The following is a 25,980-nucleotide window of genomic DNA, read 5'->3' as shown; positions in this document are numbered from 1 at the left end:
TCGGCGCTACTTCTGCCTCCTCCGAGGTTGTTGCTTTGGTGGCCCCAGAGCGCACCTCCTACCTCGTTTTCTAGGCCAGCCCAGTCTGGTTGTGTGAAAGAGATGCCCTTTCCTCCTCTCCTTGGAGAGGGGGTGGAGAGAACCTTCGCTTTTTCTAGCCTTGAGAATACAGGCCCCAAGAATGGACAGGCTAGCTCTCGCCTTCTCTGCCTCCATAGCCGTGTTTTCCTTTTGAGCCTATGTGACAGTCGATTTCTTGTCAACAGCACTTGCAGATTGTCTTCCGCAGGAGACAGGAAACTTGTCTTTTTGCCATTTTAGGGGCTTTTCCTTTGTTGAAGGGGATTTGTTTGTCTTTAAAAGAATATTTTCTTTGGCTTTCCCCCAAAAGACGATGGTTTATTTTCTCCCCAGGTGATCGATTGCTTATATCCTATGAAGGAGTTTGAGAACAATATATACAAAGGATATATAAAAATGATGACAAATATAGTTGTTCTGAGCCTGATCCTTTTCATGTCTTTATCTTTCTGGATTATGTCCATGACAGCAAGCACCTATTATGGTAAGTATAAGAGTTGGGGGGGGTATTTTTTTGTCTTTAACTCCTAAATTATATTAGAATGGCACCTTTGCTACTGATAATACGTAATTCCTAATTACGTTATCAGTATAGTTAATTCTGTCAACTAACTTGAAAAATAAAAGCATATTTACTGCTTTTTTTAACGTTCTGGCTGTGGATGAGTTCAAATGAATCTAAATCAAGGGTTCTTAACGGGGGTAGTATGTATGTTGGATTCCTTTTGCAACCCTGTGAAGCCTCTGAATCCCCTTCTCAGAATAATATGTTGTCTGTTCGCAATTGAAGGAAATTCCAAATTTCAATTAGAGACTAGAAAATATAAATAAAGATGACAACACCCCATCCCATCCCCAATTCAAGCTCCTCAGTTCTCTGAAATCTATCCAGCTTAATAAGAACCTTAAAAGATCATCAAATTTGGAGACGACCATTATGGCTCCACAAATACCTGCCTAAAATTTGGTAGATTTTCTAATCTGACCATTAATAAGTTGGATTAATTTGATAGCTGTTTTTCTTGGATCAGATCCATGATTTCATTAGTATGACGAAATATCTGTGAGTAAATGTGCTGTACCAAGGTCAGTCTGTACCTGTTCTACCACTTGGAGAATCTTCACTGTCAGATTAAGTGACCTGTCTAAAGTCAAATAGCTAGTAAGTTAACAGAGAGAGGATTTGAAAGCAGGTCTTACTAACTTTAAGGCTGACTTTTTAGTTACTGCTTCATGCTATTTCTCTTGACCATCAGAAATATTTGAAAATAGAAATATTTCAAGTGAAATAGAATGTCAGATATTGTAAATAATACTTGAAAATAATAATACCTGGCATTTATCCAGTACTTTATAGTTTGTAAAGCACTTTACAAAAATAATCTTATTTGAACTTTACAACCATGCCTACCTGGGCACTATTTTTATCCCCATTTTCTTGTAGAAACTAAGGCAATCAAGGTTAAGTGACTTGTGTCACAAAGTGTCTTAAGATTTGAATTCATATCTTCATGACTCCAAACCCAGCATTAATGTATATAATTTTTTATTGTTATCTCCTTCATTAGACTGTGAGCTTTCTTTGTATACCCAGCACCTGGCACATATAGGTTGTTTTTTAACTTTTTTTTTTTATTTAATAGTATTTTTCCCCCAATTACATGTGAAGATAGTATTCAGTATTCATCTTTGTCAGATTTTGAGCTCCAATTTTTTTCTCCCTTTCACTTCCCTCTCCCTTTTCCTAAAACAGCAGGCAATCTGACATAGGTTTAACATAATAGTATATGTATAACCTATTTCCCCATTAGTCATGTTGTGAAAGAAGATTGAAAACAAAAGAGAAAAACCAAGAGAAAGGAAAAAACAAAAGTAAAAAGAATTTGCCTCAACTTGTATTCAGATTCCATAGTACTTTCTCTGAATTTGGTCAGCATTTTCAATGAAGTTGTCTGGGATCATTGAATTAGTGAGGAGCTAAGTCATTTGCAGTTGATCATCATACAATATTGTTTTCACCGTTTACAATGTGAATTCATTTGACTTTGTGAATTCATGAGTTCATGTAAGTCTGCCCAGGTTTTTCTGAAAGCATTCTGTTGATTTCTTATAGCACAATAGGATTTCTTTGCAATTATATGTCACAACTTGTGTAGCCTTTTCCCAATTTTTTTTTAACCTATTCCACCACTAATTTTACCCTTTCCCCACTTCTCTTACCTTTTCCCATGTTTCTGCCCTCCCTTCTATCCTGCCTCTCCCTTTTTTTTCCTCTTTGATCTCCTACTTCTTTATAGGGATAGATAAATTTCTGTACCCAACTGAAAGATTGTTATTCCCTCTTAGAACCTAAACTGATAAGATCTAGCTTCAGACAATGCTAATCCTCCTTTCCCTGGATTGTAATAGGTCTTTCATGTGAACTCATTTTCCCATTATACCTCCCCTTTTCTCTTTCAAGGACAGACCTTTTTCCATGCCTTATTGTCTTTTTCTTTGATATCATCACATTAGGAATCATTCACAACATTAGTCCGTGTGATTTCCCCCTCTCTGCTCCAGTGACAGATATAGTTCTCAAGGGTTACAGATATCATTTTCCCTTCTAGGAGTATAAACAGTTTAACCTTTTATATATATTCCCCCCTCCCCTCCCCCCCATTTACCTTTCTATGCTTCTCTGTGAATTGTAGATTAAAATTTCTGTTTAGTTCTTTTTTTTTTTTTTTCCAATAGAAATGATTGAGAGTCTCTTACTTGATTGAAACTCCATCTCCTCCCCTGAGTGGTGATGTTAAATCTCACTGGGTAGTTAATTCTTGGTTGTAGCCCCAGGTCCTTTGCCTTTTGAAATATGGTATCCCATTCCCTCCGATCTTTTATTGTAAGAAGCTTCCAGATTCTGGTTAATCCTGACTATTGCTCTTTGATATTTTAATTGCTTTTGTTTGGGAGCTTGCAACATTTTTTCCTTGAGGTTGTAGTTTTAGAGTTTCAAAACAGTTTTTGATGGGGTTTTCCTTATGGGATCTCTTTCCAAAGGTGATGAGTGGATTCTTTCAAAGATTATTTCCCCCTCTCTTTTTAGAATTTAGAATATTGCAGTTTTCCTTAGTGATCAAGAGACCCTGCCCTCAAGGAGCTTACAATCTAATGGGAAGAGAACATACAAACAAATATATACAAGGCAAACTATGTATAGAATAAATAGGAAATAATTAACAGAAGGAAGGCACTGAAATTGAGAGGTTAAAGAAGGTTTCTTGGGACTTAAAGGAAGTCAGGAAGGTCAGTAGTTCAACTGGAGGAGAGAGTGCATCTTAGGCATGAGGGAAAGAAAAAGAAAATGCCGAAAATGAGAGACGGGAAACCATCTATCAGAAAGCCAGTGTCACTGGATCTGAGATCATATGGGCAATGAAGTGTAAGACTGGGGGCTAGGTTATGATGGGTTCTGAAGGCCAAATCAAGTATTTTGTATTTGCTCCTGGAGGCAATAAAAAGTAAATATGGGCTAGTTTACAGTCATTTGGTTAGGAAGCTAGACTTCTAAGCCTCAGGGCAGGAATTCCAAAAATGATTGGATTAAACTTCACCGAGACTGGGTGCAAAATATTGTTTCATTTAATATAGCTCTTGGGATTCTTAGTGTATAATCTCAACAGATTACAAAACTACAAAATAGTTTTGTGACTTTGGTTTAGGGCTTTACTTTTTGAATAATTTATGCTACTTTAATTCTTTATTTGATTTTTCACTTTTTCAATAGAAGAATTTCAGAAAGAAAGATTGGGTTTTTTCATAATGTGGAGTGGGGAGGGGGTGAGGGGGGGGGGTGCAGTTCATGTTTAAGAGGGCAGTGTTACTTTTTTTTGGCTTGAAGGTAATTTTACAAAGTGCAACTAGTTTTTGATGTTCCTGGAGCATATCTTCAAACTTGGAGAGGAAGGAAACTTAAAAAGTTGAGGCTATTTCCACTACCAGTGCTGGTCATCAAAGTACATTTTTAATAGCCACTCAGAGATTTAAGATTACACAGTCAGTAGTTTCCAACCTGTGGGTTGAATACCTTTAGGGGTAAGGGTGGTGCAGAATTAGGTGCAAGAGGATCTCAAATCCATAAATAAGCAAATATACCTTCTGTGGATAGAGTACATAATGTCTTGTATATTAATTATAAAGCATTACTGAATTTATAGCAGATTATGAAAAAAATAATTTGTCAATCAATGGATACTATAGTCAGTGGGCATTTAAGAGCTTAATACTGTATACCATGCGTTGTGTTAGATGTTAAGGTGAATAATAGTAACTGTAATTCCATAATTGCTTTTGTATTGGGCAACTCCCCTACATTATATCATTGACTCCTTGTTGGTGGTCAAGTTGGAAACCCGCCAATGTATAGATTGTTATTGATGTAGCCAGGTAGGCCTTCTCTACGTTTGAAGACCCTTTTACTTAAAACCTGCAAAGAAAGATTGGGTTGGAGGAAAAGAAAGAACAAGCATTTATAAAGTGCCTACTATGTACAGGACAATGTGCAAATGATCTACACAACAATCTTAGTAAGTAGATGTTATTGTTATCCCCATTTTACCTTTGAGGAAACTAAGAAAGATAGGTTAAATGACTATGCTTAGGATCACTTAGGTTGTAAGCATCCGGCTAGATTTGAACTCAGGTCTTCCTGACTTCAAACCCATTAGTCTATTCCCTTACTAGGCTAATTTATGCAAATTTACTAGCTAATTTATGCACATTTGGACAGAATCTATTTGTAGGCTCATCCATCTGATTTGAAATCAGATCATCCAGATTTCTAGGCTGGTACTCTGTCCACTGCTCCATTTAGCTGCTCCTATGTCTATCTTTTGATGGATATAAGGGAGGTCATTGCAGAAGCTTATCATCACTTTTACCATGCTTAACAAGATATTTGCTATTAATTTGATTTTTTTCAGGTTCCTTACACCCTATTTCTCCATGGCGATGGCTGTTTTCTGTGATAGTTCCTGTTTTGATTGCATTTAATGGTTTAAAAAAGAAGAGTCTGGACCACACTGGTGCCTTGGGAGGTATTTATTTTCTTTTAGCATTTAAATACCTGTGGAATGAATATTTCATCTCTGCTTGTTATATGAATTTATATCCTTCTTGCTAAACTAAATTAGTACCTCTAAGTGAACCTCTTTCTAAACTACCATATGATGTTTTAGCAAATATACAATATGAAAATGTTATTAGGTTTATATTATTATTCTAATTCTTATTTTTTAATTATGTGAAATGATGATTTTGAAAATAACCTTATGAAGAGATCTATGTTTCCTAGAGTGACCCAACTTTTCTTAATACTTAAAAGCATATAAATCCTATGGTGTTATTTGAGTTACATAGAGGTAAGTGACTTGGCCAGGGTCCCAAAATTAGTGTTAGAATTAGAATTTGGACCTCTGTCTTCCTAACTCTGAGTCCACCCATCCACTACTTCATATAATCTCAAAATGATAAACATGTAAAGTTTATTAACATTTTCTAATGATAGAAATGGGTCATGGAACTTAATTTACAATCCAAGAATTGTATCAAATTTGATTAAAAAGTCAGTATTTTAATCAAATGATTTTTCAGTAGATAATGAGGAGAGAATCCTCAGGATCATGACATTTTTGTCTTTTGTTTGGGATAATTGCCCTTTTGCTCATAATCTTAGGAGTTGTCTTTCCAGGTTTGAGTTTCAGGAAAGTCTGAAAGCGTGAAGCTTGGCAATCAGCAGTAATGTTGCTAGAATTTGGAGTTCCAGGGCAGTCACTGGACAAAAAAGAATTGAGTGGTCAAGGCTGATTTCCTTAAATCTTAATCAAATATCTGACCAGAACTGTGGTCACACACTTAACCTGCTTTATTTAGAAACATGTTGCATACTGTCAGCATCAAGATATTGTTGACAATCTGCATTCCCTTCTAAGGTGCTGGGCTCTGTCCTAAAAGAATAAACAAAACAGTGGAAGCTTTCTATCAGATATAAGACATAAACGGGTAGGTTCAGAATACATACAAAATATAATACACTACCTATAGGTTACTTCCTCATCTCTAAAAGATTCATTTTAATACTATTCAGGTAAAGCTATGAGGAGGAACACAAGGTAGACTCTTCTTCCATTGATATCTTTACCACAATCTTATATAATATAATAATCTTTATAATATCTTTACTGACAATCAACCCGTAGCTTATACTATGAACTTTAAGTAACTATCTTATCTACCTTTGTGTCTGATAGTTTCATACTGATATTGAAAAAGAATACAAGTTTTTTTGTTTTTGTTTTTGTTTTTTTAAGAATGTGTAATACTGGCTTCAGGTCTTCACACAAGTACTATAGATATTAGTACTGTATCTTTAAGAGACAATGGAATCTTGGGGTGACAGGTTAACTGTTACTCTTTGAGAAATCTGGTTGGAGACTGAATTTTGGAGAGACTGTTAAACTGAAGTTTGAAAAGAGAACAAAGAAAAGAAAGTGACAGAACTTTTTTTTAAAGTTTTCTTATTTTTCCAAATATATGCAAAGATATTTATCAGCATTCACCTTTACAAAACCTTGTATTCTAGATTTTTCTCTCTTTCTCTAGAGAACAAGCAGTCTAATATAGGTTAAACATGTGCAATTCTTCTATACATATTTCCATGCTGTGCAAGAAAAATTAGATTAAAAAGGAGGAAAAAAAGTCACAAGAAAAAAGCTAACAACAAAAAGGTGAAAATATTATGCTTTGATCCATATTCAGTCTACATAGTTGTCTCTCTAGATGCAGATGGCATTTTCCATCACAAGTCTATTGGAATTGCCTTGAATCATTTTATTGTTGAAAAGAGCCAAGTCTATCACAGTTGATCATCTTGTTTCTGTGTTCTCTTGGTTCTGCTCACTTCACTTAGCATCAGTTCATGTAAGTCTTTTCAAGTTTTTTTGAAATCAGCCTGCTCATCATTTCTTAAAGAACAATATTTCATTACATTCAACTACTACAACTAATTCATCCATTCCCTAACTGATGGGCACCCATAAATCCTTTTCACTACAAAAAGGACAGTTAAAACATCTTTGTACATGTAGGTCCTTTTCCCTTTTTTATAATCTCTTTGGGACACTGCTGGATTAAAAGGTATGCATGGTTTTATAGACAGAACTTATTTCTTGAGAGAACTGGGTTTAATTCCCATCTTTCAAGGAGAACTGAAGAGAAATTTTGAGAATATTTTAATTGATATTAAAAAAAAAAAAAAAGAACCAAGTGATGGTTGGGTGTTTCCACAATTGAGAGGTAAGCATTTATAGTGATGATTAAAGGTGACTTTGTGATAGTTCTCACAGCTAATATATTGTGAATTATTATTTACGCCTCTTAGTATTTATTACACTATTATAGTATATCCAATAGCTTTTCTCATTTAAACTTGATGATTACAGATCTGACACATATAGTGATAAACACAGACTTATGGAGAAAAGATATTTCTTCAGCATAATATAATTATCTGAGTTAGGGGTTCAGAGGTAAGTGATTATAATGAGATGTTATTTTTATAATCAGTAGAACTATTAAAGCATTTTCTTTCATTACATTAGAACATGGAATGAGAAATAGTAAGGGAATTGAGTTAGTTGAAGACAGGGAGAGTTGTAACAATTATATCTCATTCTTTAATTGAGGATTGTAATCCCTGCTATATAGGGGGAGGAAATTATTTTAAAAGCATAGCATCTTACAGTCACTTATCACAAACTAATTGGTGAACATTTCACACTAAGTGTTTATAGGCATCTCAAAGTCAGCATGTCCAAAATAGAAAACATCTTTTCACCATTCTAAACTTTCCTTTTACTATTGGGAAGCTACCATCCTTCTAGCCAGCAGCTTCACAACTTTGGTGACATCTCTGAGTCTTCCAATTATTGAATCAGCTGCCGAATTTAATCATTTATTTCTCCATAATATCCCCTTCCTTTGCTCACAAACAACTGCTTTCATTCTAGTTCTGATCAACTCTTGTCTAGACATATCAGTACCTCAGTCTATCCTTCACCCACCTGCAAAAAGTACTAACTAATTCCCCATATTCAATAAGCTCCAAATACAAATTCTTCTGTTTGGCATTTAGGGCATTTTTTTTTCAACCTGATCCTTCCCAGGTTAAATTTAAAATAAGTATGATCAAGTCATCCTAGCAAGAAAGATGATATAATAGGAATTGTGAAATAAGGCTTCATGAGTTCTTAAAATTTGTATTGGAAAAAAAAAGTTCGGGTTTTGTATGTATTATAAATTTTCTTTTTATTCTGGATGGAAATGACAATGATTTATTGAAACTGTCTTCATCTGGACTTGACCCTGATAATAGTACACAAATTAATTAATGGTGAACAATTACTAATAAAGTTTATTTCTAGGTAACTCTTCAAAATTGTTATTAAAATCTTTCCTTTTCATTTTGACTCAATCTACCTTTTGGGCCTTCTGATACATTGCTACTACCATCATACATTCTACATTCTGATTCATGTAATCTTCCTGCTATTTCTCATGTAGCCCTCCATTTCCTACCTGACTGATACCATACTTAGTAAATGCCTCTTAAGCTTTATTTCAATGTTGGATATTTACTCTATTTGTCTGCTGAATTCTTCTTTTGACTGAAAGTTTATATTTTATATATCCTTTTTGTTGGTGAAACAGTTCGCACTTTGGTATTGAGATTTTTTCCATTACAAGGAGGCTCTATAGAAGGGATTCAGGCCTGGACAGAATAGAACTCTGGATTGTTAGTCTTTAGCTTTAATGTTTATTTTTTTTTAAATTTAATAGCCTTTTATTTACAGGATATATGCATGGGTAACTTTACAGCATTAACAATTGCCAAACCTCTTGTTCCAATTTTTTACCTCTTACCCCCACCCCCTCCCCTAGATGGCAGGATGACCAGTAGATGTTAAATATATTAAAATATAAATTAGATACACAATAAATATACATGACCAAACCGTTATTTTGCTGTACAAAAAGAATCAGACTCTGAAATATTGTACAATTAGCTTGTGAAGGAAATAAAAAATGCAGGTGGGCATAAATATAGGGATTGGGAATTCAATGTAATGGTTTTTAGTCATCTCCCAGAGTTCTTTTTCTGGGCATAGCTGGTTGAGTTCATTACTGCTCCATTGGAAATGATTTGGTTGATCTCGTTGCTGAGGATGGCCTGGTCAATCAGAACTGGTCATCATATAGTATTGTTGTTGAAGTATATAATGATCTCCTGGTCCTGCTCATTTCACTCAGCATCAGTTCGTGTAAGTCTCTCCAGGCCTTTCTGAAATCATCCTGTTGGTCATTTCTTACAGAACAGTAATATTCCATAATATTCATATACCACAATTTATTCAGCCATTCTCCAGCTGATGGACATTCATTCAGTTTCCAGTTTTTAGCCACTACAAAAAGGGCTGCCACAAACATTCGTGCACATACATGTCCCTTTCCCTTCTTTATAATCTCTTTGGGATATAATCCCAGTAGTAACACTGCTGGATCAAAGGGTATGCACAGTTTGATAACTTTTTGAGCATAGTTCCAAACTACTCTCCAAAATGGTTGGATTCGTTCACAACTCCACCAACAATGCATCAATGACCCAGTTTTCCTGCATCCCCTCCAACAATCATCATTATTTTTTCCTGTCATCTTTAGCTTTAATGTTTAGTCATGTGTATGCTAAGGAGGCAGTTTGGTGACACATCACCTTTTTCTCCTTGTTCACTAGTCTTGGTCCTTGGGGCTCTAGATTTCTGTGGTGAGTTCCTGTCTACCATGCTGGCCTCTATTAAATGTCAGGAAAAGATTGGTTTTTCAATTTGAAGTTGTGGTTGGGTTGGATGGAAGGGAAAAGAAGCCGTATAGCTCATGTGGCCTTGAGATTTAACAATATTTTAGGTATCTGCAGGTATGAGGCTATAGCCTAGCTGGTAGATCCTGTTCCATTTCATCTCTACCGCACCTTCCAAAGAGGAAGTAGGCATGGAGGTTGAAATTCCAGCATAACCTATACACCTTCCATTTGAGCAAATTGTGAGAGAAGAGTATTGGAAAGGAAGTCATTATAGGTCTGGCTTTGAATTTTTCCTCTGGTAACTTCCCTGTTTCTTCAACTTTAAAATAAGACTAATACTACCTATGATTAAAATAAATAATAATAATAATAGCTAACATCTCATTTGATCCTCATACCAACCATGCAAGGTTGGGTGTTTTTACTATTCTCATTTTACAAATGAGGACCCTGAAGCATACAAAAATTAAGTGACTTGCCTATACTACTACAAAGATCTGAAATTCCACATCATAGGATTTTCGTGAAGGTAGATGGTATAATGTCTGTAAAACACTTTGTAGGTCTTAAAAGTGGTTAGCTATTATTATCTGGGGGCAAATAGGCAGTGTGTAGTAGGTAAAATTATAAGAAAGCAGGCTGGTTTTTGAAGAGGCAGTGGAAGTAGAGACCAAATTGCCAACATTTGCTGGATTATGGAGAAACTAAGGGAATTCTAGGGGGGGGGGGAAACCTATCTACTGCTGCTTCGTTGACTATACTAAAGCCTTTGGCTATGTGATATGGCAAATTCTCCAAGAGATGGAAGTACCAAATCATTCTGCTTATCTTTTGAGAAACTTATTCAGACCAAGAAGCAATAATTAGAACTGAAAAGGGAAAAGTGATTGGTTTCAGATTGGAAAAGGAATATGACAAGGCTATATATCGTCACCTTATTTAACTTGTTTACTAGTACATTATGTTAAATGCCAAACAGGGCAAATCAAAAGTTGGAATTAAAGCTGCTGGGAGAAATAACAAAAATCTCAGTTATGAAGATAATACTATTCCGGCAAAAAGTAGAGAGGAATTAAGAAGCTTCTTGTTAAAACCATGAGACACAACTACAACCTAATCGTGGTTCATGACAGACCAAACCCATCAACTTCCTTGAGAAGCTTTTCCAGACACTATTATCATCCTTTATGTATTTGAAGAAGCATCTTGATGAATGTGGAAGAGGAAACTGTAAAACATGGCATGAAACTTCATATCAAATAAGATCTTAGCAATTAATCCCATCACTTCTGGCAAAAAGAGGGATAAGAAATGGAGACAATATCAGATTTTCTGTTCTTGGACTCTACTGCAGCGCGTGACTACAGCCATTGAAATTAAAAGTCATTTGTTCCCTGGGAAGAAAGTTATGACAAAATTGGACTGCATATTAAAAAACAGAGATAGCACTTTGCTGACAGTGATGCCAGTAGTGATGTATGGTTGTTGGAGTTGAATTTTGATGAAAACTGAGTGCTCCAGAATTGATGCTTTCAATTTGTGCTGGAGAATATTTTTAATAGTCCCTTGGATAGCAAGGGGGTCAAATCAATATTTAAATTCAGCCCATTTACTGGAAGGTCAGGTATTGAAGCTGAAGCTTAAATACTTTGGCCACAAGATGGGACTCATTGGGAAAGACCCTGATATTAAGAAGGGATGATGATTAAGTAGAGAATGAGAGGGATAGATGGAGTCATGAAAAAATGTAATATGAAGTTGGATGGACTTCTCAAGATATTGTAGGATAGAAGGGCCTGTTATGTTGTAGTCCAAGGACTCAGAAGAGTTGGACAGAACTGAATCATTGAACAACAGAATTACTATTTTTGGCTTGCTAATTTGTTTTCCCATTTGACACATCTGCTAGAAAAGAAAAGATAGGACTTTGGATGATAATGATAGGGTCTAACTTTTTAACTGGCAACAACCAGCCTTGTACTCCGCAGGGCTTAATGTATAGAATAAAAGCTGATTTAGCATACAGAGCTGTGAATCTAGCATGAATGGCCTAAGGCTTTGCTCCAGAATTTACAGGATACATAACCTTTACAGTCATTCAAAAGCAGTCTAGACTAACACCAAATTAGTAAGACTAGGGAATAGGAACTGTACCTGTGATGTCTTAGGAATAGGAAAGTGCCATATGAGAAAAATCCCCCCCACAAATGCAAATTAGCACTTTCTCTGTAATATGTAGATTTAGAGGGTTTCCTTGAACACTGAGGGGGAGAAGAGATTTGTCCAAGATCCCATAACAAATATGTCAGTTATGTCTGACTTCTAATTGTTCTTATTTTACCTACTGGTTTTGCTAAATCTCTTAAGTAGCCAGAATAATCAGTTAAAATAGCAGACCTGTGCCCATCCAGTGAGTCACTCTCCTACCAACCTGATTTTGTAATTCACAATGTAAAGATAATAAAGTAATAAACACGAAGTTGATATGAGTAGTTTTTTTTTTTTCTTTTATTGCTGAGGCAATTGAGGGCAAGTGACTTGCCCAGGGTCACATAGCTAAGAAGTGTTAAGTATCTGAGGTCAGATTTGAACTCAGGTCCTCCTGACTTCAAAGCTGATGCTCTATCCACTGGACCACTTACCTGCCCCTCTGAGTAGCTTTCTTATTGCTTGCCTGGGGGGACGAAATTATCCTCTATGGCCCTTTAAACTAGTATATCACTTAACACTTTTGGTAGAAAAACAGTCTCTAATCGTACATCCCTGGCTTGTTTCACAATAGGAGTATTGTGAGGAAAGCAGTGAAAAAGATGGATAAATGCAGGTTGATGATTGATGATGGTGAAGCTTCAGTTGAGACCTAAAAGGCCTCATTCTCTTTAGATGAACTTTCTTGATAGAAGTTTAATGTTTGCTGATGAAAAATCAAGTTATGTGTTAAAAGAGGGTATGTTCTCAATGAAGACTTTTTTCAGTAATACCTCTCTCAAGTCCATTGGTGTCAGAAGGCACCAAGATATTTCCAGCAGCCTGCAGCTGTCTCTTAAAACAATCTGTATTCCATATATTGTATCTAAGATATACTTTAACATGTTTAACATGTATGAGACTGCCTGCCATCTAGGGGAGGGGGTGAAAGGAGGGAAGGGGAAAGTTGGAACAGAAGTGAGTGCAAGGGACAATGTTACAAAAATTACCTATGTATATGTTGTCAATAAAAAGCTATAATAAAAAAAAATTTAAAAAACAATCTGTGTTCTATTTTAGTTCCAGCAAAGTTTAAATTAACTCTGACATCTTTAGATGCTAGAGTTGCCCATGAAACTTCAAAAAGGTTGTTCAGGTGTATTTGATTGTTCATGATCTTATGGACCACAGCACATCAGGCTCTCTACTGTCTTTAGTCTGTCCAAGTTCCTGTTTGTTGTTTCTATGACAGTTATTAATCTCATTCTCTACCATCTTCTTTACTTTTTGCCTTCAATCTTTCCCAATATCCTGGTGAGTCCTGTATTCTCATTATGTTGCCAAAATATTTCAGCTCCAGTATTTGACCTTTAAGTGAATAATCTGAATTTAAGTATTAACTTATTTGATCTCCTTGCTATCCAAGGGATTCTCAAAATCTAATCTATAGGGCAGCTAGGTGGCGGAGTAGATATATCGATCACCAGCCCTGAAGTCAGGAGGACCTGAATTCATATCTGTCCTTATTTCCTAACTGTGCAATCCTGGGCAAGTCACTAACCCCAATTGCCTCAGCAAAAAAAAAAAAAAAAAAAAAAAAAAAATCTAGCACCAAAATTCAAAAACATTAATTCTGTGGATGCTCAGCTTTCCTAATAATCTAGCTTCTACAGCCATACATTGTTACTAGAAAAGCCATACCTTTGACTTATGGACATAACTTTCCTCCCAAGGAGTAGCTATCTTAATTTCATGACAGATAGTTTACTGTCTTTTGAGTTTAAGAATATAAAATCTGACTTCTTCCAATTCTTGTCCCTCTTTTTGCCAGGAAATGATGTAATCAATTTCAAGATCTTAGTTGTTTTGTTTTGTTTTTTCCTTTGATGTGAAACTTCAAGCCCTCTTTTACACTCACTTATTTCACTTTCATCAAGAGGTTTCTTAGGTCTTCATTCTTCAGATAAAAATGACTACATAATATCTGGAAGGGCTTTTCAAGAAAGTCAGTAAAGGTTAATCATATTGTGGTGTTTTTTCTTCTTTAAAATAATATATAATGGTTCTCTCTGGGAGAGAGGTTTCTCAGGGAGGTTTTCTGGAGGCAGCCTTAGTTTCAGTTACAAGTAAATAATCATCCAAAATGCAGCCAGCTGATAAAATGCAAACATTTTCTCCTTCCAAGTCTTGTTTCTTTCCTTGGGCCCAGTTAGCTCAGAGGCCTATTATCTCTCTGCTTGGTTCCAAGAGCTCTTGCAGCTTTGTCCTTTGCCTCTGCTTTCTTCAGCCTCCAGATGGAATGAATCTCTCTTGCCTCCAAGAGAGGGCTTCTGGCTCTCAATTTCCCAAAGTGCTGAATCTCCGACCCTTGGGAATGTTCCCAAGTAAAAACTCTTGAGTGGCTCCCTGAAGCTCTAGTTGTGCTGCTTCTCCTAGAGTGGGATTGTGGGATATCTCCCAGCGTGCTCTCTGGCCCTAAGAGCTTCAAGGGAGGTGTGAATTCAGCTATCTTATACTAAACCCTGAAATCTCCCAAACAGTGTGAACTCCAATGAGTACTTAAATACTACTTGCTTATTAGAGCTATCTAAAGGTGTGAACACAAGCATTATTTCCATCAGTTGTACTTAGTACCTTGTTTCAAGTTCTGGCCCATAACATCTCCTTGTAGGATCAGATTAATCATACTGAACCATGCTAAATTAGATAATTATTGTCTCTATCAACTCTAATGACTTAACAGTTTGTAAAGATTCCAACATCATATGTCTTGGGCTATGGATAGATTATAATTCGTGTCTCGGAGTTGTAATTTCCCTAGCACATGCTGATTTTTCTGATATAAGGATTCTTTCCCAGGGTCTCCAGGTTCCTATGGATAGATTTTAGGGTATTCAAGAAGTACAATTTGTACTGGAGCAAAGCCTTAGTATTCAAGAAGGGCAAGTCACTTGCCCTCAATTGCCTCAGCAATAAAAGAAAAAAGGAGAAAGAATAGAATTTTATTTTCAATTACCGCTAACTAAAACTTAGCATTTCCTTCAATTAAAATTTTGGGGAAAAAAAATTTCTGAGAAGGGATTCCTACTTTTGTTTTCTTTATTATTTTTTCATTTAATAGAGAATTGAAAGACGGACAAGAAAAATAAAACAGCAGAATATTGTCATGTGCCCGATGGAATGTCAGGGAGGATTCAAAATATAAAAATGAATTTCCAATTTAAGAAAGGATACATAATAGTAAAATAAATTATATTCATGAATGTCCAATTTTTTTTTCCTTGTAGTTGTTCTTTTCTCTGCTGTGCCCTTTTTTTATTTTGTTCTTTTTTTTCTTTCATTTTCCCCCAGAATCTCCAATATAAATATATTTAATAGATAGACACACATTCATACTCATCTGCAATCCCATACACATATATTTAGATAGATATACTCAAAACTTATACACACATTTACCCATATGCAAATATGTATCTTAAACAATATTGGTATGACTGACTTTATAAAAGTTTCTCTCTTAATTGAATCTTCAAGTTTGACTGTTTAAGGTGAATGATTACTAGCCATACTTTTCTTTTCTTACTAAATTCAACTCCTATGATGTAGTGTTTATGTGCATCTTTACTTTCCTAACTCTGCTGAGTTTTCTTCTTTAATTCTGCTTTTTAACTTGCTTTGCTATTACTTAACCTCACCCCATCCATGGATCCCTTCTTATCTTCTCCATCTCTCTTCACATCTCTCTCTGCTTTTCCCTTCCACCATATTTCTTTATAAATTTTGGAGGGTGCTATATCATTCCTGGTATATATGTAATGTAATTTTACTCATTCCTGATGTGAGGTTTAATTTTAATCTTGAACATTGGTGCTTATATGTTAAATTTTCTACTGAGTTCTGATTTGATTGATAGCAAGTGTTGAAAATCTCCTAGTTTATTGAATGTCCATTTTTTCTCATTCAATATTATAGATAATTTTGCTTGCTATATTTTTGGTCACAGGCCTAGTTTTTTTTTTTTTTTTTTTTTTTTTTTTTTTTTTTTTTTTATTGTTGGTAGATATAATTCTAGGACCTGCAATCTTTTATTGTGGCTGCTGCTAAGTCCTGTACAATTCTAATTGTAGCCTCAGCATATTTGAATTTTTTTAAATTGTTAATTGAAAAATTTTCTTTTTGATCTGGGGGTTTCAAAATTTGGAGTAATATTCCTATGTGTTTCTCACAAAGGATCTCTTTGCAGTGGTGATTAGTGGATTATTTTCTATTTCTACTTTTCTCTCATGTTCTGTCACTCCAGGACAATTTTTTTTCTTTTTTTTTTTTTTTTTTTTGCTGAGGCAATTGGGGGTGACTTGCCCAGGGTCACACAGCTAGGAAGTGTTAAGTGTCTGAGGCCAGATTTGAACTCTGGTCCTCCTGACTTCAGGGCTGGTGCTCTATCCACTATACCATCTAGCTGCCCCTCCAGGACAATTTTCTAGGATTATTTCCTGCATTATTGTGTCAAGATTCTCTTTTTGGTCACAGCTTTCTGGCAGTCCAGTTATTCTTATATTTTCTCTATTTGATGTTTTTCAGATCTTTTGTTTTTCTTATAAGATGTTTTACATTCTGTCCTATTTTTTCATTCTTTATATTCTCTTTTGTTATTTCCTGGTTTCTTACAGATTCACTGACTTCCCTTTGCCCAATTCTAATTTTCAAAGTGTTATTTTCATCTTTAAGATTCTGTCTCTTTTTCTAGTTAAATTTTTTTTCATAATCTTATGTTTGATTTTTTTTTTTTTGGTTTTGGTTTTGTTTTTCCCCAATGCCTCCCATTTGATTTTTAAATTCTCTTTTGAATTCTATAAATTCTCTCTGGACAGGGAGCCATTTACCATGGGCTGGAAGAAGCTCTTTTTACTTCAGTGTTCTACTCTGAAAATGAACGCTAGTCGTCCCTATTTTTTCATAGTAAGTTTCTATGGTGAGATTTATCTTTGCTGGTTCATTCTTTTTTTTAATAAGAGTAATATTGTAAGCACCTCTAACGTGGGGTTACCTTCCCTTCAGCCTTCCTCTTTGACCTGAATCCCAAACCAAGAACTTCTGCAAATGCTCCCAACCAGCAGCATCTTTGCCCTACTACTTCAGCACTTACCACGTGTGCTGGTTCCTTCTTGTGCCCAAGCCATATCTCACCAGCCTGATGTTCCTAATCAGTCACAAAGTTCCGTCAGACTTCCTGGACTTAGACCCTAAATTCCACACAGTCTGAGAGGTGAAAGTTTCTGTGGTTCCTGCTGAGACTCAGGGTTCCCTACTTCGTGTTTCTGATGAGCTAACTTGAAGAGATTTTCACTTCACATTGGTTAATCCATGCCTGAAGTCTTCAGACTTTCTTGGGCTGTACCAGGAGGACCCCTTTTCTGCCCCAAGTCTTCTTGATTTTTCACCTTGTTCTATATTCACCCTGATGTGCAAATTTGTTCCATTTGTGGGAGAAATCTAGAGAGGTTGAAATTTACCTACTCCACTATCTTCCCAGAATCTTCCCCCAGGTTCATTCTTTTGACAGCCTGCCAAAGGGGTTCATGACACAGAAAAGGTTAAGAATTCTCTGATCTAGTGGTTTGTTTTTAGTATTAACAATAGTACATTGTTTTCCTAAAAGAGATGTAAGAACTTATTGGTGAGGTTAGAGACGGAGGAGGAGACAAAGAAATTGTAGAGAACTTAAGTCTTTATTTAGGAAGGTGACACTAAAGGGCTAATATACAAAGGAATGAATTAGCTTGTCTTTTAAAGTCAGTCCAAGAACTGACCTCCCAAGCCTGAAAGGGGTGGGTTCAAGTCCTGGGTCTGACACATACTGTTTCGATGACTAGGAAAGTAATTTAACCTTTTAAGTTATCCAGAAAATGCCTATCTGAATTGGCCAAAGGATAGTTTCCTTCTTTAGGGAGCTTCTTATTCTATATATTTAGGAATTTGTGCCTCAAAGGGTCTACTTTCTTTACTATGTGACAAACCAGTTGAACTATCTTTGCTATTAAAAGATTGACAAAGCTGAACATTACAGTACAGTTATAGGACGGAGAGATCCTGGTCCTCATATTCCCCAAATTATTCTCTCATTTTTCTCTTGCTCTACCTACACACACGCGCGCACGCGCATACACACACACACACACACACACACACACACACACACACAAAAAATATATGTGTATAAGCTTACCTAAAATATCAACAGCTGTTCATATCTCTGGAATATTTCAGTAACAGTTTGTTGATTTCTACTAGAGAGATGGTAAGCTATAAGTGGGAAATAAGGTATGCATCTTTAGACTTAGACAACAATATTATGTTGATGTGTTTGGCTAAATGCAGTTCTTTGTTATAAGGGAGAGTTGTGTTTCAGAATAGAAGTCATTGAAAAGTGTAACCAATAATAAAAAAGAAAATTAAAACTTAAAAAAAAAATATTTTGCTTCATGTTGCCCTAAAATGTGTCAGGTATTATGGAGTGGCATAGACAATGAAAAGCAATTTGACACACTGGATTTGGATTCTAGGGACCTGGCTTCAAATTTTGTCTCTCTGTAAATTGAGCATGCAAACTTAACTACTGGGACTCAGATTCTTCATCTGTCAAATGAGAACTCTGAAGTCTCTTCCAGCTCTAAATCTGTGATTGTATGATATAGAAGAAAAACAGGGAGGATGGTCCCTGATTGTAGTATCTTAGTCAACAATTAAAAATTGTTAAGGAATTTTCAAAGTCAACAGTGGGAGATAGAACCAAGATGTCAGAGTACCAGGAAGTACCAGGCAGTTTAGTGAACTCCCTCCCCGCAAAAAAAAAAAAACCAAAAAAACAAAAAACAAACAAAAAATTCTTCTAAACAGACCTTTAAAAAAGCACTAGAGAGAAGTTTGATGAGGAAATCCAAAAAAAGCTCACAGAGTCATTTTTTTCTGCCTTGACCAACTTAGGAAATGAAGCCTGTGGACATTTTGCTGTTGCTTTGATCCCAAACCAGGTCAGGAGCTTGCAAAACTCAAACCAAGGAGTTTGCCTTGCATCAGACCACTTTGAGAGCACTGAAATTTTGCAGGTTCCCAGCCTGAGTTGTCATTGACATCCTGAAATAAAACCATCCCAGAAATGAAACAACAGAACCAGCCCAAGACATTCCATTGAGAAGCACATGGCCCTAAAATCAAGTTTAAAGTCAAAAAGTAGGCTGGAAGAATGAACAAACAAACAAAAACTATGAAAAGCTATTATGGTACCCTGGATACTCCAAAGCACAAGAACAGAAGAGAATGATAATAAAACAACTACAAGCCAAGCCTCAATGGAAAACAATTGGACCCAGATACAACTAGAATTCCTGGAAGAATAAAGCAAGACTTTATGAAAAGGTTTAAAAATGTTTTTTAATCAATAAAATGAGAGTGCTAGGGAAAAAACATAGGAAAAGAAATGAGCTATGGAAGAAGTAATTGGAATCTTGATAATGTATAAAATGAGACATATTTTTGAACATGGCCAGTGCAGAAATTTGTTTTTAGGATACATGTTTTAACAGGGCTTTTGTTTTTCTTTCATTCTCAATTTGGGTGGAGTAAAAGGTAGATCACTTTAGATGGTGGAAAAGAAGGCAAAATTTGGCTGATTGGGAAATATTCATACACAAATTTGTTATTTCAGTTGTGTCCTACTTTGTAACTCCCCATTTTGGTGTTTTCTTGGTAAAGATACTGGAGTGGTTTGCCATTTCCTTCAGCTCATTTTTATAGTGAGAAATTATTGAAAAAAAAAAAAAACACAAATGGAATTATGGCCAGCAAGGCTAAATAACTTGCCCAAGAAGAAGCAGCTAAGCTAGATTTAAACTAATGAATCCTGATAGGTTTGTGTGTATTTTTATTATGTATATTATATATGTAATATTTTTCATATTTTGTTATACGTAATATTTTTTAAGTTGACAGGACCATAGGGTTCAAAGTATAAAAAGATCTTAGAGGCTACTGAATCTAGTCTCTTCATTTTATAAATGAGTATGTTGAGACAGAGCTCTGCCTGCTTAACAGGATTATTGTGAAAATGAAACTAATGAATACAAAAGTTTATATAATGAATAATATAATGATTTTAGTTTCAGGGGAAGAGCCAATAATGTTTGTTACATTTATATAGCACTGTTTGTGAAGGTTTTAAAGTACCACACTTGACTGATAGTCTCCTCTCTGCATTTTGAGTTGTTTTGATATTTTCATATAACTTACTAAAATTGTGACATCTTGTTAAACAAATAATTCTTATCTTGGCCTCATGACTTTATAAGTGAATTATAAAAACGATCATTCAAAGAAAAAGTAATTTCAATGTGATATATATACTCTATATACTTTATCTACAAAAATAAAGAAGAGATCTTATCAAGATACCTTCTGGGAAACAATTACGGTTTTCTTAAAACCAAGGAGAGAAAGCATAAAAAGAAACTATAGACCAATATCGCTAGTGAATCTTGTATGGGGTCAGGAATGCAGAATTGCATCAATATTAGAAAATTTATAAATATAATAATAAAACATCTGTAAATGCAAAAGAACTTATTGCCTCTTAAAGGTATAGCAACAGTATCCATAATATCTGTGGGAGACTGGTGAAGCTGATGTAGCATTTATTATACAAAAAGGAAAGGAAAGAATCAGACTTGAAAAAGCTTCTCTGTTTAGGAATATCTACAAATTTTGAGAATGTGTATTTGAAATGGTAAGAAAAGGCTACTTACATTTTATTTTTCTTTCTCTAAATTAATGTGAAAGTCTAAACTTAACTTTTTGTATATTTCTTCATTGTGTCTCTTTCAGGAGTTGTAGTTGGATTTATCTTGACCATTGCAAATTTGAGCTTTTTTACTTCTTTGATGACATTTTTCATTTCTTCCTCAAAACTGACCAAGTGGAAAGAAGAAGAAAAGAAGCGTGTAGATCCTGAATATAAAGAAGGTAAACTTTATCATATTTGCTGATGCATAACAAATTGTATCTTGTCATAAAGTATCCTGAACTGATGATCTGTCTTTTCAGTTTGCTCCTAAAATGTAAATGTTTGGCTCTTCTGACATGGTTAAATTTATCTGAAAGTCATTTCGGATAACCTACAATCTAGTTCTTTTTCATATAATTTCAAAGCATTTAATCTATTCTTTTAAAAATCATTTAATTTTGACAGCAGCTATCAGCATGGTTTATTCTATAATATGTTTTATCATTAATCCTTTATGTTTTATGGTTCCAAAATCATATCTTCCATTGCTTTTCACAATTTAAAAAATAAATATTCCTTCTGCACTAAAACAGCATGTTTTAATTTTTTTTTCCCCTGCAGGGGGGCAGAGAAATTGGATTCAAGTTTTCTGTAATGGAGCTGTACCTACAGAGCTGGCATTGCTCTATATGATTGAAAATGGGCCAGGTGAAATCTGCATTGATTTCTCCAGACAGTACACTGCTTCCTGGATGTGTTTGTCTCTCTTGGCTTCTTTGGCCTCCTCTGCAGGAGATACATGGGCTTCTGAAATTGGCTCTGTTGCAAGTACTACCCAACCAAGGCTGATAACAACTTGGCAAAGAGTTCCTATTGGTGAGACATGACATTGGTTTTTAAATCTTAATGTCTATTTGATCTTTTCTTTAGACTTTAAAAGTGAGCTTTTAATCAGTCAAAATTTATAAAGTTTCTTAGCTTGTTAATATAAAATAAAAATTGTTATTAATATAACATTTATAGGCATTTTCTAGTTAGAGATAGAATCAATTGTCATGGGATCATAGACTTAAAGCTGAAATAAAACTTAAAAGCCACCGAATTGGGGGCAACTAGTGGTGCAATGGATACTGACCCGAGAGTCAGGACCACCTGAGTTCAAATCCAACCTCAGACACTTACTAGCTGTGTAACTTTGGACAAATTACTTAACCTCAATTGCCTCAAAATAAAAAGTCCAGTCCTGTCATTTTACAGACAAGGAATCTAAAGACAGAGACAAGAGACTTGCCTAAAGTCACATAGCTAGGAAGTATCTGGGGCAGAATTTGAAGGTAGGTGCTCCTGATTCCAAGACTAGTACCTTATCTGTTACACTGAAATACCTCTTTGAGGGATTCAAAGGGAGATGTCAAAATCTATAATAACATCCACTCTGAGATCACAAGAGCCAAAGAAGAAAGAATAAGTGTTCTAGATAGCACATTTTCTTTTCATCCCATAGAAGAAAATCCTTTCTTTAAAACTAGTTTTAATTCATGTAGTTACCCAAGCCTTCTTCCCTTCAGCTTTTAAAGGAAATCACGTTTCTTTCAATGATTTTCTGTCTCACTTCCCATTCAGTGGGCCATTCTAGATCTTTTCTTCTCTTGTCAAGCCTTCCTGTCTGACACCTATATCAATAAGGACTCACCTTGACTACAACAGGGAAGAAACTCCCTTCCACTGAGGCAGAGACATCTGGGTTCTGTTTCCTAACATTGAGGCAGTCTTGAGCATTAGAAGACTCTTGCACTCTTCAGTGAGGGCAAGAGGTCCTACTGACAAACATGCATCTGCCTAGAAAACCTAGTCTTAGCTTTTTCAATGGCTCATAAGCTAAAAAGAGGTTACAGTTGGTCCAGTCTTTCACTGTTTAACCATAAAAGTGGTTCATTTGGATTCTAGGAGGAAAGAAAAACTTTGAGTCACTACAGGAAGCTTTATTAACAGCATGCTGATATTTCTAAAGAATAGTGAACAAAGCCTAGAGGCTATCAGTATAAGTGGCAAACCTATTAGAGGAAATATGAGAGGGAGAGAGAAGCAATTTCTCAGTCAAGGGTGGGATTCTGGCAGTCTTTGCTTCACTAGGATTTTTATAATGTTTCATGTAATCATTTGGATGGAGATAGGGCATTGTGGGGCATGTCCCCTGTGCATCTGAACAGTGATAAGGTTTATTTCTAGAGTCTGGGTAAAGAAGGATCATCCAGTGTCTGACTTTTGACAATTTGACAATTATATACTCGAGTCTAGAAACAAGGTAAGGGGATGGTCAGAATATGCCAAGGCATGAGGTAGGTATTCAGCAAGCCAGCTAGTAAATTTTCCCTGCAAATTAAAATGACATTACAAATCAGAATTAGAAGATACTAAGTAGTAAAATAGAATTTAAAAAACATAAGCATAAGCAAAACTCATGGTAACTCCCAACCTTAGTGAGCTGAAAAATCTTCTAATCATATTTTATTGGAGAAAGAGTTTCCTCTTCCCTTTTCTGTATTTCAGAAACCCCTGACATTTTCAGAGGTGGCCTTTCTCACCACAACCAACTTGGGTATATTTAATCTAATACTCAGCTTTTCCATCAGATTGCCCCCCCCTCACAGTCATCCTCTTATCTTCAGTCATTCTTTATCTCATGATTCCTATCAATATTTCCTTTCATGATTTTGTGGTACAAGTAAACTGTCACACTCATCTCTTTTCCCTGTGCTTTTGCCCAAGCAATTCCCTATGCCTATAATACACTCCCTCCTTAGCTCTGATTCTTAAAAGACTTAGATATTCAATTCCAATTATTCTTTTCGTATTGTCTTCCCCTGTTATCAGGTAATCTCCTTGAGGACAGCTACGTTCTTGTATTTTATATTCCTAGTACTTGTGGCCCCAAAGTAATCATTCAGTAAATGCTTTTTCATTTATTCAAAGTTCACCTCAGGTGTCTGCATGTTACCATTAATAATAATTATATGTGCCAGGCTATACACAGTGCTATATTTCATTTGATTCTCATAACAATCCTGAGAAGTAGGTGTCATTACTATACACTTTGAAGCAGAGAGAGGTTAAGTGATTTGTCCAACAGCCTCTAACATCACTTTTGTTTTTTTTTTTTTTTTTTAATAGCCTTTTATTTACAGGTTATATGTATGGGTAACTTTACAGCATTAACAATTGCCAAACCTCTTGTTCCAATTTTTCACCTCTTACCCCCCACCCCCTCCCCTAGATGGCAGGATAACCAGTAGATGTTAAATATATTAAAATATAAATTAGATACACAATAAGTATACATGACCAAAGCATTATTTTGCTGTACGAAAATAATCAGACTCTGAAATATTGTACAATTAGCTTGTGAAGGAAATAAAAAATGCAGGTGGGCATAAATATAGGGATTGGGAATTCAATGTAATGGTTTTTAGTCATCTCCCAGAGTTCTTTCTCTGGGCGTAGCTGGTTCAGTTCATTACTGCTCCACTGGAAATGATTTGATTGATCTCATTGCTGAGGATGGCCAGGTCCATCAGAACTGGTCATCATATAGTATTGTTGTTGAAGTATATAATTTCTCCTGGTCCTGCTCATTTCACTCAGCATCAGTTCGTGTAAGTCTCTCCAGGCCTTTCTGAAATCATCCTGTTGGTCATTTCTTACAGAACAATAATATTCCATAATATTCATATACCACAATTTATTCAGCCATTCTCCAACTGATGGACATCCATTCAGTTTCCAGTTTCTAGCCACTACAAAGAGGGCTGCCACAAACATTCATGCACATACAGGTCCCTTTCCCTTCTTTATGATCTCTTTGGGATATAATCCCAGTAGTAACACTGCTGGATCAAAGGGTATGCACAGTTTGATAACTTTTTGAGCATACTACATACACTTTTGAACTTAGGTCTTCCTGACTCCAGGTTCAGCACTCTTATCCATTACTTCTCTGTCCTGATGACTTTGATACTTCAGTTGTCATCACATTTATATCTGTAATTGTAAACAGTAATCATAATGGTTGTCAATTTCTTTTTTAAACTGCCCAATGACATTTCATAATCCAATGGAGACTTTTTATGTTTTTTAGGTACCAATGGAGGGGTCACTGCGGTAGGCTTTCTCTCCAGCTTTCTTGGTGGGTCTTTGGTGGGCATTGCCTATTTCTTTTCACAGCTGATTTTTGTGAATGATTTGGAATCTTCTGCTCCCCAATGGCCAGTTGTTGCATTTGCAGGAATGGCTGGTTTATTAGGATCAGTTATTGATTCATACTTAGGAGCAACAATGCAGTATTCTGGTAAGTATACTTAACATTATTTTAAACTTCACTTTAACTATATTGGTCTGTAAGGAATTGGGGGAAAATGCAGAAGAATGAAAGATCAATCCATATATGAAGTTTACAAAAATGATCATATTCCTTTGACCCATGATCCCATTTGTAAGCCCAAGTTTTAGGAAATGTCTTGGCAAAAATATTAATACCAGTTTTGTTTATAAAGATGAAAAACTAACCCCACACCTAAAAGTTGGGGAATAAGTTGTGGAGTTGTAGCCAATGGAATAACTTTTAATACAATAAGGAACTTGAGACACAATCCTCAAAAAACCAAGGAGGTGGAGAAGTGACTTGCCCAGTAATTATCAGAGGCAGAATTACCCTTTTGCTATTCAAGATTGCAAATATAAAAGGCAAAAGGGAACTTAAGACATATGTTAGTAATGCCAAGTGAAGAAAGCAGAAGTGGAATATTTACAGGGGTTTTTTTTAAATAACGACAGTAAAATCCTTTATATACAGAGAGACCTGTGCATGGCATATAAAATAAAGGACCAGGCTTAGAACCAAGAAGATGTGACACACTAGTGCTCCAAGCAATATAAGTAAAATTTGTACATAGATTTCCAGTCTCAGTCTTTTAGAAGGAGTTTTCTGGATCACTGAAATCACAGCTCCAGATTTTCCTTTCTCCCTCTTTCTCTTCTCCCT

The 25,980-nt window shown here is 35.5% G+C and overlaps 1 protein-coding gene across 2 annotated transcripts in view; it reads left to right on the top strand.

Annotated features, from left to right (window-relative positions):
- The window catches only part of TMEM19 (transmembrane protein 19), a 57,958-nt gene that overhangs the window by 30,386 nt on the left and 1,592 nt on the right, over positions 1-25,980 (top strand). For both annotated transcript variants that reach the window (XM_031938975.1, XM_003772463.4), the window contains exons 2-6: positions 415-565; positions 5,046-5,159; positions 21,044-21,181; positions 21,564-21,818; positions 25,078-25,287. In XM_031938975.1, the coding sequence (XP_031794835.1) occupies positions 436-565; positions 5,046-5,159; positions 21,044-21,181; positions 21,564-21,818; positions 25,078-25,287 (847 nt within the window). In that variant the 5' untranslated portion in view covers positions 415-435. The remainder of the gene's footprint in view (positions 1-414; positions 566-5,045; positions 5,160-21,043; positions 21,182-21,563; positions 21,819-25,077; positions 25,288-25,980) is intronic.

This window comes from Sarcophilus harrisii, chromosome 5 (genome assembly GCF_902635505.1).
Source record: "Sarcophilus harrisii chromosome 5, mSarHar1.11, whole genome shotgun sequence".
Lineage (NCBI taxonomy): Eukaryota > Metazoa > Chordata > Mammalia > Dasyuromorphia > Dasyuridae > Sarcophilus > Sarcophilus harrisii.
The sequence above is the reverse complement of the archived record's forward strand: the minus strand, read 5'-3'. Positions and strand labels throughout refer to the sequence as shown.